This window comes from Balaenoptera physalus (genome assembly GCF_965194825.1).
Source record: "Balaenoptera physalus genome assembly, chromosome: 1".
Taxonomy (NCBI): Eukaryota; Metazoa; Chordata; class Mammalia; order Artiodactyla; family Balaenopteridae; genus Balaenoptera; species Balaenoptera physalus.
Window position 1 is genome coordinate 101,776,526 of NC_138882.1, and position 14,792 is coordinate 101,791,317.

The 14,792-nt window shown below is 38.1% G+C and overlaps 1 protein-coding gene across 17 annotated transcripts in view; it reads left to right on the top strand.

Moving 5' to 3' along the window:
- VAV3 (vav guanine nucleotide exchange factor 3) overlaps positions 1 to 14,792 on the top strand; it is a 521,969-nt gene that overhangs the window by 190,056 nt on the left and 317,121 nt on the right. For all 17 annotated transcript variants that reach the window (XR_014261053.1, XR_014261054.1, XM_082451935.1 and 14 more), the window contains exons 6-10: positions 975 to 1,067; positions 3,479 to 3,547; positions 5,991 to 6,094; positions 7,523 to 7,622; positions 11,421 to 11,516. Coding sequence is in view for 15 of the 17 variants with exons in the window: in XM_082451935.1 (XP_082308061.1) it covers positions 975 to 1,067; positions 3,479 to 3,547; positions 5,991 to 6,094; positions 7,523 to 7,622; positions 11,421 to 11,516 (462 nt within the window). In the remaining 2 variants the exon portion in view is untranslated. The remainder of the gene's footprint in view (positions 1 to 974; positions 1,068 to 3,478; positions 3,548 to 5,990; positions 6,095 to 7,522; positions 7,623 to 11,420; positions 11,517 to 14,792) is intronic.

Consider the following 14,792-nt stretch of genomic DNA (forward strand, 5'->3'; position numbering starts at 1 on the left):
CCGGTGCCCACAAAGGGGACAGTAGCTTCTGTGGGATGGAAACAAGTTGGCTGGCCTGTGTTCGGTGAACGTCATGAATGTGTGCTTTAACCCACTGCACGAGCTGACAGGACGCCTGTGGCAGCAGTTTAAGAGCGTTTTAGGTGATGGAGTATCGACCATACCCCCTTTAATTATCAACTGCTTTGGGCACCAGCAAATTCTTCACTGTCTTTCCCAAGGACCGTCTTCACTGAGCTGACGGCGCTGGGCTGTTTATGTGGCCCAGGGTGAGCAGTGATGATGATTGAACGCACAGGGCCCCTCTTGTGCATCCCTCAGGGTGTTAAGCACGCTACACAAGTTATCTCATTTACAGCTCCTTGGGCTGGGTACTGTAATTCTGTTTTATAGATGAGAAAACCGAGACACAGAGAGATTAGATAACTTCTTCACGATAACAAACTAATAACAGCAAAACTGGTTCTTGAACCAAATTCTATCTGATCCCCAAAACTTTGATCTTCCTATTATGTTCTACTGCCTCGAGTCTTAAACAGTAAGAGAGCCAAACACCAAGATGTTAACTCTTGAAAAAATATTTTATGATTTTTTACTTACCAAATATCCTTTTATGATTTTTGCAGTTATTTCTACAGCACTTGTAAAGTATGCTGTACATTAAGAAAACTGTATAAGACCATTCATGATGTTTCCAGATGCAGTAACATTTATAATAAAATAGATGTTTCAGTTTAAAGAGAGTATACTCAAAAGTATATTTTTAATTATCTAAAACTTTTTCATTTACATTGTTCAGATTCTTTTAAAAAGCAAAGATCCTTCACAAATGCAGTTAAATATATCTTTTAGTTAATGTGTTTTATTAGAATGGAACACTTAAAAAAATCAATAATTTTTATTTCTATCTTCTACTGGAAAGATTAATACATGAATTTGATTAAATAATGTTAATTTGAAAATTCTAATTGTAGAAATATCCAGAAAATGACATACGAAGTTGCTGCCTAGCAGAAATCAAGCAGACAGAAGAAAAATATACAGAAACATTGGAGTCAATAGAAAAAGTAAGTCATCAGGTATCATTCTTGATGCTCCAATACTGCCCTGCTAATACATTAGGCTCAGTGTTTCTACCGTGTCTGCATATTCTGATTTTCAGCTGAACTTTGGGTTTAAAGATCTCAAAGCGGATTTACTCATCCCACGATGATTTATTGATTTCTTAGTGTGTGAATGGCACTATTCTGGGGACTGGGGGTATAGCAGTGAACACAACAGAGCTCTGGTTCTCATGACACTCTCATGGGAGGGTTTATAATTTAAGCAAATGAGTATGCCAGGTGGTGATAAATTCTCTGAAGAAAAATAAGGCAGAGGAAGGGGGTAGTGAGTGATGGGGGAGGCTGGTGTTACCTTATATAGTGTGGTAATGGAAGGCCTCTGTGGTCAGATCGTATTTAAGCAGACAGCTTTGCGAATGGAGGGAGCAAGCCATGCGAATATCCCAGAGTGGACAGTCCCTGGGAGAAAGGCCCTCACGTGGGACAGTGTTCAGTGTGCTTCAGGGAACAGCAACAGCCCAGGACGCTGAAGCAGAATGAGTGCAGGGGAGCAGTGAGATCAGAGACCTGGTGAGCCCCCAGGTCACACAGGGGGCATATAGGAGCACCTGGCTAAAAGCTAGAGCGTTTTGAGTAGAAGAAGTGATGGGATCTAATGTAAGTTTTTAACAGATCATTCTGACTCTTGTCAGGCAAGGGTGGAAATTGAGGAAAATGTTAGAAGGATATCACAATAATTAAGTTGACGGAAATTGGTGGTATTGGTAGAGGTGGTAAGGAGTGGTCAGATTCTGAATAAATTTTGAAAGTAGAGCCAAGTGGATTTGATGAGGAATTAGGTAAAGGATGTGTGGAAAAGAGCAATCAAGAATGCTAGGTTTTCTGTTCTTTTTTTATTTGGCCACGCCACGCGGCTTGGCTTGTAGGATCTTAGTTCCCTGACCAGGGATTGAACCCCGGGCCCACAGCAGTGGAAGTGCAAGAGTCCTAACCACTGTACCGCCCAGTGGGAATTCCTAACAATGCTAGGTTTTTAGCATGAGTAACTGTAAATGGTGAAGATGGTGACTGAGATGGAGAAGGAGAGGTGTAGGAATCACGAATCTGTTGGGACTTACTAAATTTGCAATACCTCTTAGCTTCCAAGGGGACGTATTGAGGAGGAAGTTAGATGTATGAGTCTGACATTCAGGGGAGAGGTTGAACGGATGTATAGATTGGGCCATTATCATTATGCAGTGGTGTTTAAAGCCATGGCACTAGATGAATCACCAAAAGAATGGCTGTTGATAGAGAAGAGGTTTGAGGTCACCTCTGGTGACTTCCACATTTGGAGGCTAGGAGAATGAGAACCAGGAGAAAGTTTGGAAGTTTAAAAAGAGAGATGAAGGCGTGGAAGAGTTGTTTAGGAGAACGAGAAGGTAAATGTACTAGGATTATGTAGCATTACAGGCTCATTTGGGTTTTGTGATTATATTTTTAATTAACTATCAGTGTAGCTTCTGTTTAACTTCTTAGGTATAGGCACAAAATATATGGCAAGATAGATTTAACCAGGGTTTTCATTTTTCCAGAATGAAAGAAGAGAGGGTAAGGGTACTTGCAGGGCAGTGATTCTGATGATGGCTCGTGGAATGTAAACTGGGTAAGAAGGGAAGTGAGGACATGAGGGATGTGAGATGGTCAGGGGATTGGCAGACCCAGTGGGTTGGAGGAGTCCTTGGAGGAATGAGCTGTAAAGTTAGGAGGGCAGAGGTCAGAGACTTGCTTGCTTCAACTTAATTCTATGGAGCATATGCAGTTGTTGGTAATGACAGGGTCTTGGGCTATGACCACAAGAGGACCTGAGCTAGGATGGGGCACAGATCATTGGAGTTCAAGGAACCGAGAGGCCAGGCTATTGGAAGGATCATCTGCGCAGATACTGATAACGACCAAAAATGAAGATGGGAGTAGTAATGGCCAGAGATATGGTAGGCCAGGAACTAAAATTCTCAAAGAATGAAGGGGAATGATCCATAAATTGTATATGCAAATTATTGATCTCAGGGATCTAGAATCTTCACAGAGCATTTGAGGGATATTTTGAATTAGTCCTCAAACATATCTCCAGAAGGTTGCCATTTTTTGCCAGTTCAGCCAATGGTGTTCTCTCTTCTTTTTTTTCTTACTTTCCGAAGGATTTATAGCCCAAATCCTTTATTTTATATTTTAAATGTATTAACTTGTATTTGTGTCTTTATATCTCTGTTCAAATATAGAATCTTTATGGTAGAGAAAATAGTTTCTGCTTTTTTCTTGGTATTCATATACTGATTAACTTTCAGTAATATTTATTGTTCATTGATGAAAAACTATTATATAGATTAGGATAAGTTGTGCGTAATTATTACCCCTCTCTTCTCTCCTGGTAGTATTTCATGGCACCATTAAAAAGATTTCTGACAGCAGCCGAATTTGATTCAGTATTCATCAACATTCCTGTAAGTAAAAATATGCTAGCTAAAATTGTGGTACACTTCTATAAAAATCCTCATTTTCTTATTGGGTCCCTATTTGAACATTCTATTGTATTTTTAAAGAATTTTAACCCAACTTTCTGCCTCCTGAGTTCTTATAGTCTTATTTTTTTGGAAATAACTAGTAAGTCATATTGTCAACCAAAAGTCAGTCAGAATGTACGCTGAACACAAAAGGATAAGATTGATGTATTATACTTAACTGCTTGTCACAACAAGGTAGTCTCAGTTAATCTCTGGTGTTACTGTCTCTTTCTCTTGTGGGAATCCCCTTCTGCCCCACTCCCCGCTCTATTGTTCTTCCAGCCCCCTAACCTCATCTTACAGACACAGTCCTGGCTCCATCTGTCTCCTCCACTTCCCTCCATTCCTGCACTTCCTTGGCCTCTGCTTTTTGGTGTTTTCTGCTTCTGGTTGCATCAGCCTAAACTCCCATTTCTGAAATACACTGCTTCCTTATGATATAACAGTCTTTTATTTTTTTAATAAATAAATTTATTTATTTATTTTTGGCTGCGTTGGGTCTTTGTTGCTGCGCGCGGGCTTTCTCTAGTTGCGGCGAGTGGGGGCTACTCTTTGTTGCGGTGTCCAGGCTTCTCATTGTGGTGGTTTCTCTTGTTGCGGAGCATGGGCTCTAGGCGCACGGGCTTCAGTACTTGTGGCACATGGGCTCAGTAGTTGTGGCTTGCAGGCTCTAGAGTGCAGGCTCAGTAGTTGTGGCACACAGGCTTAGTTGCTCCACAGCATGTGGGATCTTCCTGGACCAGGGCTCGAACCTGTGTCCCCTGCATTGACAGGCGGATTCTTAACCACTGCGCCACCAGGGAAGCCCAATATAACGGTCTATTTTAATGGTAAGGTGTGAGGAGCTTTTCTTCACATTTATATAGCATTTCAAATTTCAGGGTACCTTATTATCTGACAATCTTAAAAGGATATTTACCCAAAAGCATAGAGGCAAGCCAAATGCAATACCATGTAAGGTCTTGCTAGGCAAGATTCAAGTTCTTAGACCTCTAGAACTGGCCTCAGGTTTTTTTTTTTTTTCCTTTAATATTTATTTATTTATTTAATTTATTTATTTTGGCTGTGCTGGGTCTTAGTTGCGGCACACGGGACCTTCGTTGAGGCACACGGGACCTTCGTTGCGGCATGTGGACTTCTTAGTTGCGACATGCATGCGGGCTCTAGTTCCCTGACCAGGGGTCAGACCCGGGCCCCCTGCATTGGGAGTGCAGAGTCTTACCCACTAGACCACCAGGGTAGTCCCTCAGTTTTAATATATAGCTCTTATATACAATATATAAGCTTTTATGTACCGGCTTGCTTGTATCACCTGTAAAGTCTCTAATATTTTGATTCCTTTATGTTTAGTGTTGCTTTGCACCAGTTTAGCTATGGCATGTTGTCCTTGTTCCTGATTTTGGCCAAATGAAGACATTCTTACTGATTTGTAATGTAGAAGGAAGAAAAAGATCCCAATATCAAATGAATATTTAGCATAAAACAAACCACACATTTTAGGAAAATGAGAATCTTGAACCACCTAAATACGCTCACTGTAACTTAGGACCCATTTGACAGTCCTTATTCTAATAGCTTTTCCATGCTCCTCAAAAAAGTGACAGGACCAACATATTCATGTTTCACTTAACACCTCCTAAGGAAGGGCATGCCCTGCATCAATGTATGCTCCAAGGTACACGGGAAGAGATCCTGGGAGAATTGGCACCTTGATTCGGACCTCCTCATTTCCTGGCTGTGACATGTATTTTACTTCTGACCGAAAATTACTTGTTTATCAGGAAAAATGTGAAATTCTGACTTTTGAGTTGCCCTAGTAAACTGCCTACTACAATTTATTTGCTGCTTATTTATGACATTAGTTGGCTGGTTTCAAGTAATTTAGTCTGATTATTGTTAGCTTAGCTCCAGGACACCACTAATTGACCAAAGTACAAATCTACATTTTTATGTCTCAAGGACATGAATCATTACTTTATCCTGTCAGTAAAACATTAAGCACTTGGATAGTTTTATTTAAAAATTTAAAGTGATTATAAGATGAAAATGAACTGTACATATTTTTGTACAAGGAATAAATTACCCTTTAATAACTAGAGAGAGAATTTCTTTTTCCACAGGACACTGACATTTCAAGTCAGATCTGAAATTGCTATTTTCCATGAACATGGCCTGTCTCTCTCCCTCCCCTCCCCTTCCCCTTCTCTCTTTTCTCTTCTTTGCCCTCCATTTTTTCCTCTTTACTGATGGTAGCAGGTTTATATATTGAGGGCATTCAGCATATCCTTGAATGGCAAGTGTGGCAACAATAGGGATGCTGGGCTCCAGGTGATTTTTTTGGTTCTGATTCCTAATTTGCTTTGCCACTGTTTTCTTTTCTAAGGAACTTGTAAAAGTTCATCGGAACCTAATGCAAGAGATTCATGATTCCATTGTAAATAAAAACGACCAGAACTTGTATCAAGTTTTCATTAACTACAAGGAAAGGTAACTTTTGGATTTTAAATTTTGTGGCTATTAGTTTGTAATTATAGTGAGGGTTAGTATTAAAATTGCTCATAAGTAGCTATTACTATGGTTCATTAAGATACTGTCTGGGCAGTAATTAGAACATGGGGCAGTTAATTTCTGGGTGGTGGTTGACCTCTATATGTGTATCAGGGAAAGAAAAAAAGAAAAAGAAAAAAAAGAAGGGTTCAGACTTTTGCATTGAAAACCAGAAGGTGCAGGTTCTTGTACAGACCCTGTCACTCTTGAGTCCTGTAGACTTCAGGGAGTCATTTTAACTCTCTGAGCCTCCTTTTTTCCATCTGTAAATGTTAGGGGTAGATTAGGTGCTACGTAGTGCTTTTTCCAACTCTAATATCTTATAATTCTGTATTTTGGAGTATTACATTCACAGCCAAAGTCAGTTTCCCTTTCTGAATTTGAAAAAAGTCTTCTGAACAATTCACATGAATTAGAAGTACCAAGGAATTTTGCTTAAAATATAGCGCTCTCTTTTAAAATCAAGCACTATAGTTCCTAGTACTAAGAAGTGGCTAATTAATTGCTTACATCAACATTAGATAAATATTAATGCAGTAGTGCTTTTTTTTTTTCCAGTAGAGGGCTAAAAGAAACAATAAATTAACCGGGCTCTTTGCAAAAATCAGTATTACTCCAGAGATACCCTTCCTGAAGCAGGCTCAGACCCCGTGCAATATGAGTTATCTCCAGAGATACCCTTCCTGAAGCAGGCTCAGACCCCGTGCAATATGAGTTATCTCCAGAGATACCCTTCCTGAAGCAGGCTCAGACCCCGTGCAATATGAGTTATCTCCCAACCAACACAGCTCAGCCCTCTCATTCCCACTTTTCAGATAATGTATTTTTCTTAATTAAAAAGGGGGAGGGAGTAGGAGGTTTATTAATGAGTAGAGTTGTAAGTAGTGATTACAGTGAAACTGTAGTAGAAAATAAAACTGTTCCTGAGTGAGCTTGAGCAGTGTAAAAGTTGATCTCTAATAGAAACTTGAACAGAAGTTTTTAATTTTGTTTTTGATTATTGTATGCACTCAAACAATATTAACAGTCATTAAACCAGTTTGTAAAATCTACCTGCTATAAAAACATGCATGGAACCAATCCCATTCAAATTTGGAAATTAAAAATAGTCATTTTTAATACCGTAAATATGAGTGACTTTCATTCTATAACTGTATGTGTGGTGTGTCTTAAAAAGAAACGAAAAAGCTGAGGTTCAGAGAAATTATGAGTAATCCGCCCAGGGTTACCTGGAAAGTAAGAGGTGCAGGATGAGTGAGATTTGCTTTGGTTATGCCCAACTGTGGTTTTAAATAGGTGAATTTCCTCTTCCACTTTATTCTTGCCTTTTTGTCCTCAGATTTTTTCCTCTGTCTCTTTTCCTTTCAGGTTGGTTATTTATGGGCAGTACTGCAGTGGAGTGGAGTCGGCCATCTCTAGTCTAGACTACATTTCTAAGACAAAAGAAGATGTCAAACTGAAATTAGAGGTGCCTGTTTATTTTTTGTGTGTATATGACAGAGTAAAATAAACTAAAAACAACATATTCTTTTCATGATCTATGCAACAGCAAATTTCCATGAATTCTAAGTGTAATTTCATAAAATATTTTAATATATAGCTCTATAAAATAATAATGTGGCAGTAATAATAACAGTAGTAAGATAGAAGATTTATGGCTTTTTTACATGCATTATCTCATTAGATCCTCATGACTTTGTGAGATACATACAATTAATTTTTTTATCTAATGGATAAGAAAGCCAATGTTCAGAGAGATCATGAGCAATTTGCCCAGGGTAGTAAAAGGTACAGGATGAGTAAGATGTATGTGAGATAATATGTATGTAGATATAAACTGTTTACTAAAAATATAAGATATTGGGTCTTCCCTGGAGGTCCAGTGGTTAGACTCTGCGCTTCCAATGTAGGGGGCGTGGGTTCGATCCCTAGTCAGGGAAATAAGATCCCACATGCTGCGTGGCGTGGCCAAAAGATATTTAGGGGAAAACGTATAAAAAGGGCATGGATATTGCCCATAAGAAGGCAAGACAGGCACACATATGATGAGATTAAGTAGTATGTGATAAGCACTCTTTGACAGGGCCCCATGAGTAAGACTGAGTGATTGATCACTTCAGTATAGTTAGACTGCAGAAGATTTATCTGAAGAGGGAGCATTTGAGTTAGGTCACTGAAGAATGAGGTGAGTCTTGATAGATGAGAGTCCATGTAGGGCATTCTGGAAGAATTGGTATGTCTTGACCAGAAGAATCAGGAAAGTTTGAGGAATGGCAAGTAGGTTAGTATGAATAGAGCACATGGTAACAATGGAAAATAAGTCTGAAAACTGTGTTAGGTCATTTTTTTTTTTGGTGCATCTTTTTTTCTTTTTTTTCCCCCACAAGAAGAGTTTGCACTTTCAAAAAAACTTTTGAAAAATGATTATTTATATGTTATATGAATTGTCACCTCAAATATATTATCCATATGTATGGATCTTCTTAAATTTCAGGTAGAGATGTATAGTCAACTCTTCTGTGTGTGGCTTGGTTGGCTCTCTCATATCCTCCTTGCTACTCTTTGTTGGGTTTAGCAGTGAGGTCGGGTGATGAACAGAGAAGAAGAGGTAGATGATTTGCAAATCAGAACCCCTTCACTGTTTAGCATATCCGGACTGATTTAATAAAATAATTCCCACAAAGGGGAGCTATTGGTGAGAAAATTTGCACATCAACAGACTACCAAGTAACTGTACTAATTTTATATCATGGCTCCTTCTTTCTTACCTTTCACTATCCCTTGATGATGTGGATCTTATGTCTGGAGATGGTTTGAGTCACCACTAAGTGCCATCCTTACAGCCTTGTTAGCCTAAAGGGCCCCTGCTCCTCTTTGGAGAGCAGAGCCTCATAAGTCTAGAACTGTAAGCCACCTTGACTCAAATTAAAACACGATGGTAAGATAAAAGTTAACAACTTACACAATGACTTCCTAATAGAGCTACCATTAAGGTAGTTTTTAAAAAAATAAAGATATATAATTCCGGTTCAAGAGAGGAGTCAGAAAGTGGTCAATGAAATCTGCATTATATTCTTAGCATTATTTGCATGTTACTCTCCCTTCTTTCAGACTCACTGTCAAAATCCTGCCCAGTGAGCATACTCTAGAACTCAAGAGATATAGTTTCTGTAGTCACTGTAAGTCTTAGGGAAAGAGAGAACCTCAGACTGAGTTTGAAAGGCTCAGGGTGAGGTGATGCTGGTTGTGTTAACCGTGGGTCTGATTTGGAAGTATTTAACCAGATACTTACTATAAGCCCTCAACAAATAGTCTTTGCTGGAACTGTGTTCTCCAGGTCCCAGCATGATGGAGGGAAAGCTGCCTTATACTTTGTTTCTCTCTGCCTCCTTCATGTCTTCTGTTTTGTGGTTATTTTTATTCTTGATGATTTTTGTCTTTTTTTCACCCCTACTGTAGAACCAAGATAACATGGGGTGAAGGGTAATAGAGTCTCTTTACCTTGTTCTCTAAGCTGGCTCATCCCTATTACATTTTCTATTCTTTTCACTTAGAATTGGAGTTGAGGCTAAGCACTGGACTGGATGTTTGGAAGAATCATTTCTACCCTTTATTTGCTTTTAATACTAATAAGCACTTTACACTTCAGTCTCGGCCCCCTAATTGTAGCTAATGCCAGTGCTGTTAGTTTCTTTACTTCCTGAGCTTATAACTTAGAACTTGAAATAATTTTTTCCCCAACAGTTTTACACTGACTTCCATAACATAACAAAGTAAATTTTAAATGTATAACATTTCTGTTCTTAACACTATGTTAAGATGGCATAACATAAGAAGTGTAAGATATAACCTCAATTTCCAAGGAACTTAAAGTGCAGCTGGGAAGATGAGACCCATTCATTACAATAATATTAACAGTTTGACCTCCTATTTGAGACCCATGATCCAGAACTCGCTACAATCTGTGGAAGCAAGAAATCATTTGAAATAGTTATCTGTCCAGTGAACCCCAGCAATTGACAAGATGTGAGCTAACATGTCAGGATGTGTCACCAGTTCTTGTTTGAAAGCTGTAGTCAAGCACTCATTAACTCAATATGGTCATTGGAGATAATGGTGTTTGTTTCTATAGCTCCTGATAATATAATATATCCTTCCATGTGCTGGAAAAGCTAAGTGTGGGCAAAAGGGAAACTAAAGAGTATTTTCTTGAATACAACCCCTTCCGTGAACTGGAAAATTCCTTGGTCTTGGTTATGTTTGTCTGAGGATTTTGGACTTAGGTTGCTCAGAAATAAAAATATCTTTATGACACCTTATTGTTTTTTTTGGATGATACCATGAATATTTGAGAAACAGTAAGATCAGAAAAGCAATTTGTTCAAGGTCACACAGACAAGAATTGCCAAACTTGATTTAAATTCAGGCTTTGACACTGCAAATTCAAAGTACTTTCCTCAAAGTCGTAGTTAATGTCAATAGAGTGAACCCGTCAATGCTATTTTTTGATAAACTTGTAAGAAAGGAGATTGTGAGATTAAAAAAATAAAATCTGAGGCTTTGAAAACTTTGAATCCTGTAGTGGGTTTATACTTTAGCAAATTTTGGGAGTCAATCATTCCACTTCATTCATTACAACAAATGTTTAGTAAGCAAATACTAGATTCTTAAGAGGTATAAAAGACATAATATATTGGGGAAGATATTATACATATACAACAATAATTAAGAGACCCACAAGGCACAGAGAGACAGCACAATTTTGATTGGGACTATTACTAACAGCCTAGAAGTATAGTTCTTCAAGAGGATGATGAATTTTGCTGGGAACTAGTCCAAGCACAAGGCAATTGGAGAGAACCGAATGAACCAAGGCATGATGGTGGGGAGGGAACATAGTGGGTTTGATGAATGGGGCTTGTTCTTGATGCCTGGTCCACAGGCCTGCTTGGTGAGACTGGTGAAAGGTTAAGTGGTAAGTGGGGGGAAGATGCTGGAGGACCCCTAGAGAAAATAATTTTCATGTGCAAAATAGTTCTACATATTTATTCTTATTTAGAGTTGAAATGCTACAAGTTTTGTTTCTTTTGGTTTTTAACTGACGATACTTCCTGTTTTTAAGAAAGAAGGATTGTTAAGAAGGAAAATAGCAAAATATTTATTGTATAATAGCAGTTTTGCTTATGGCGTTTGCATCTTTTAATGTTTGTATTATGACTCCTTTTGCTAAAACTAAAAAAATTCAATTTAAATAAAATTTCTTTAGGAATGTTCTAAAAGAGCAAATAATGGGAAATTTACTCTTCGAGATTTGCTTGTGGTTCCTATGCAGCGTGTTTTAAAGTATCACCTTCTCCTTCAGGTATGTAATTTAAAACTGTTTGTTTATTTGTTCATTCATTAATTCAACACAATATTAATGAAGCATCAACTATGCTGTAGAAACTTTATGTTTGGAGCCCTATCCCCTTACAGTTTTCAATTATGAGGATAGCTAAGTGGGAAGTAACATAACAGCTGGAAATTTTTTCTTCCTTTTAAGCAAAGATAATTCTGTATCTTTCACAAAGTCACATTTTGTGTTCTTCAAACAGAACTGGCTCCAAAAAAATTAAAAAATTTAAAAACAAGGCAAAACAAATACAAATATCCCTTCAACCAAGTCTTCTGTCGTTAGCAGTAATCATTTATTAGAATCTCAGTGTCGCAATACACTTGAATTTTGACAGGTTAATTGTATTAGAATTTGTGCCTTATAACCATAAACGAAAGAGAATTGTGTCACACTCTGTGTTGCTTTCTGCTATACAAATTATAATAAGACTACATTTATTTTGAAGTGATTCTTGTTATAACCCCAAAGCTTATGGTTTCCACGGTTAGTCTTCTAATGAGGGTGGAGAGTCTTATAAATTTAATTTGATAGCTGTACCAGGAGACTCATTAGTTCTGCTCCAAAGAAATGTCTTACTGTATTAGTCTATCAGCTTTGCTGATGCTTGTGAAATGTCATTTTAAAAAGATCTACTACCTGTATGTGAAATATAATTCTGAGTTTGCTGTGCTTTATACATCTTGTATATTAAATTTCTTGAACTGTAACTGCAAAATTATTAGTCATTTCTATCTTCTACTGAGAAATCAGAAAAATTCAAACCCTGATTATTCCTTACAAATGCGTTAAAACATTTATGAGACCTAAACTCAAAGCAACTTAATCAAATTGCATTTTATGAAAAAATAATAAGGAAGACTTAGGCAGTCAGTTTCTGAGACATCATGAAACTAAAAACATGTCCAAAAGAAGATAATAATTTATCTTGTAACTTTAGTATAGTCAAATATTGATTGAAGAATTTAAAAGGTACAGTTTTCAAGAAATATCTATTTTCTTCATTACTCACCCATAAAAAGAAATGAAATTGAGTTATTTGTAGTGAGGTGGATGGACCTAGAGTCTGTCATACAGAGTGAAGTAAGAAAGAGAAGAACAAATACCATATGCTAACACATATATATGGAATCTAAAAAAAAAAATGGTTCTGATGAACCTAGGGGCAGGACAGGAATAAAGACACAGACGTAGAGAATGGACTTGACGACACGGCAAGGGGGAAGGGTAAGCTGGGACGAAGTGAGAGAGTGGCTTGGACATATATACACTACCAAATGTAAAATAGATAGCTAGTAGGAAGCAGCTACATCGCACAGGGAGATCAGCTCGGTGCTTCGTGACCACCTAGAGGGGTGGGATAGGGAGGGTGGGAGGGAGATGCAAGAGAGAGGGGATATGGGGATATATGTATACATATAGCTGATTCACTTTGTTATACAGCAGAAACTAACACAACATTGTAAAGCAATTATACTCCAATAAAAATGTTAAAAAAAAAAAAAGATTTTAAGCAGACTTATAAAAGTATAAAATATGACCATACCTTTTGGAAAGTCAGTGAACTTTTTCCTCTCATTTCTCTTGGGTTGTTTGATATTTTAAATTTCAAAAGTATATTTAGTTCCATGATGATATTTTAAAATAGGAAAAGTTTTATCTGGGATACCACACTTAGATAAAAATTCTAGAAATGTTTTTCCATTTCAAAATAGTGTAGAGTAGAATTAATTTGTCTACTGTTTAGAAATGTGTTAAATAAATGTGGTATGAATTTGAATATTTTCTACTTACTACTGTATTTTAGTAGGTAAATCATTTTTGAAATGCCTTATGATTTGAAATCACGGATTTATAAAATTAAAATATTTAATAGTGGGGGATTTGAAACTTTGAGAATACTTTACTGTTATTATTTAATAGAGGAAAAGTAAAAATAGAAACAAAAGAGTATCACTCTGACAAGTTTATTATACTTAACAGATTTATATCTGTAGGTTCTGTTTACACCTAGAAACACTACTGGTATTGAATTCAGCAAAGTTTTTTTTTTTTAATTTATTTATTTTAGGTTGTATTGGGTCTTCCTTGTTGCACGCGGGCTTTCTCTAGTTGCGGCTAGCGGGGGCTACTCTTCATTGCAGTGTGCAGGCTTCTCATTGCAGTGGCCTCTCTTGTTGCAGAGCATGGGCTCTAGGCACTCGGGCTTCAGTAGTTGTGGCACTCGGGCTTCAGTAGTTGTGGCTCACAGGCTCTAGAGTGCAGGCTCAGTAGTTGTGGCGCATGGGCTTAGTTGCTCCTTGGCATGTGGGATCTTCCCGGACCAGGGCTCAAACCTGTGTCCCCTGCATTGGCAGGTGGATTCTTAACCACTGCGCCACCAGGGAAGCCCCTCAGCAAAGATTTTTGAATGGCTCCCATGAGCTGCATACAGTGTGAGTCTCTCAACAATGTAAAACAGCCCCCCTCACACTGATAAAGTTCACTGTTTTATTGGGGAAAATGAAATGTAATCTTCCAAGTACAATACGACATGATAAGTATGCAGAAGGTACAGAGGTGGTACAAATAAAGACTTAGTTAATTATGGCTTGAGAAGAGGCCTCTGTCATAGAAAGCTTCACAGAGAAGTGTTTCTTGAGTTGGGCTTTGAAGGAAGAATGACGGTTTGACAGGTGGGTCAGAGAGCAAGGGCTTTCTAGGAGAGAAAACATCATGCCTAATGGGATCAGATATTAGAACGTATTTTGAGAATTGCAATTAACTTAGTAGAAGTAGGGCATAGGTTGTTTGAGAGGAAGTGGAGAGAGAAGTCGGGAGAGGTTTGCAGAATTCAGATCATGAAGCATCTACGAGGTATGTGTGACAACCTGAAGCTTTTGTGAGCCTCCCAGAAGTCTAAGTAACAGGATCTGATTTACATTTAGAGATGTAACTCTGATGTCAATCGAGGGACTAGATTGTAGCAAGGAAAGACTGCAAGTCAGAAGATGAATCAGAAGCCTATTACAACCACCCATTTGAAAGAGAGCAGGGACTTGAACCGACGTAGTGCCAGTGGAGGAGGCTTCAAGGGGAAGGGTCAAAGTGAACACAGACAGAACATAGTGAGAGAGAGGGAGGAGTCAGGGGCACCTTTGAGGTTTTGGCTTAAGTGATGGAGGTGCCGTCATTCAGTAAAACATAAACAGGAACAAGAGTAGGGGTGCGGGTGAAGGTGCATGAAGTTTGGACATGCTGGATTTC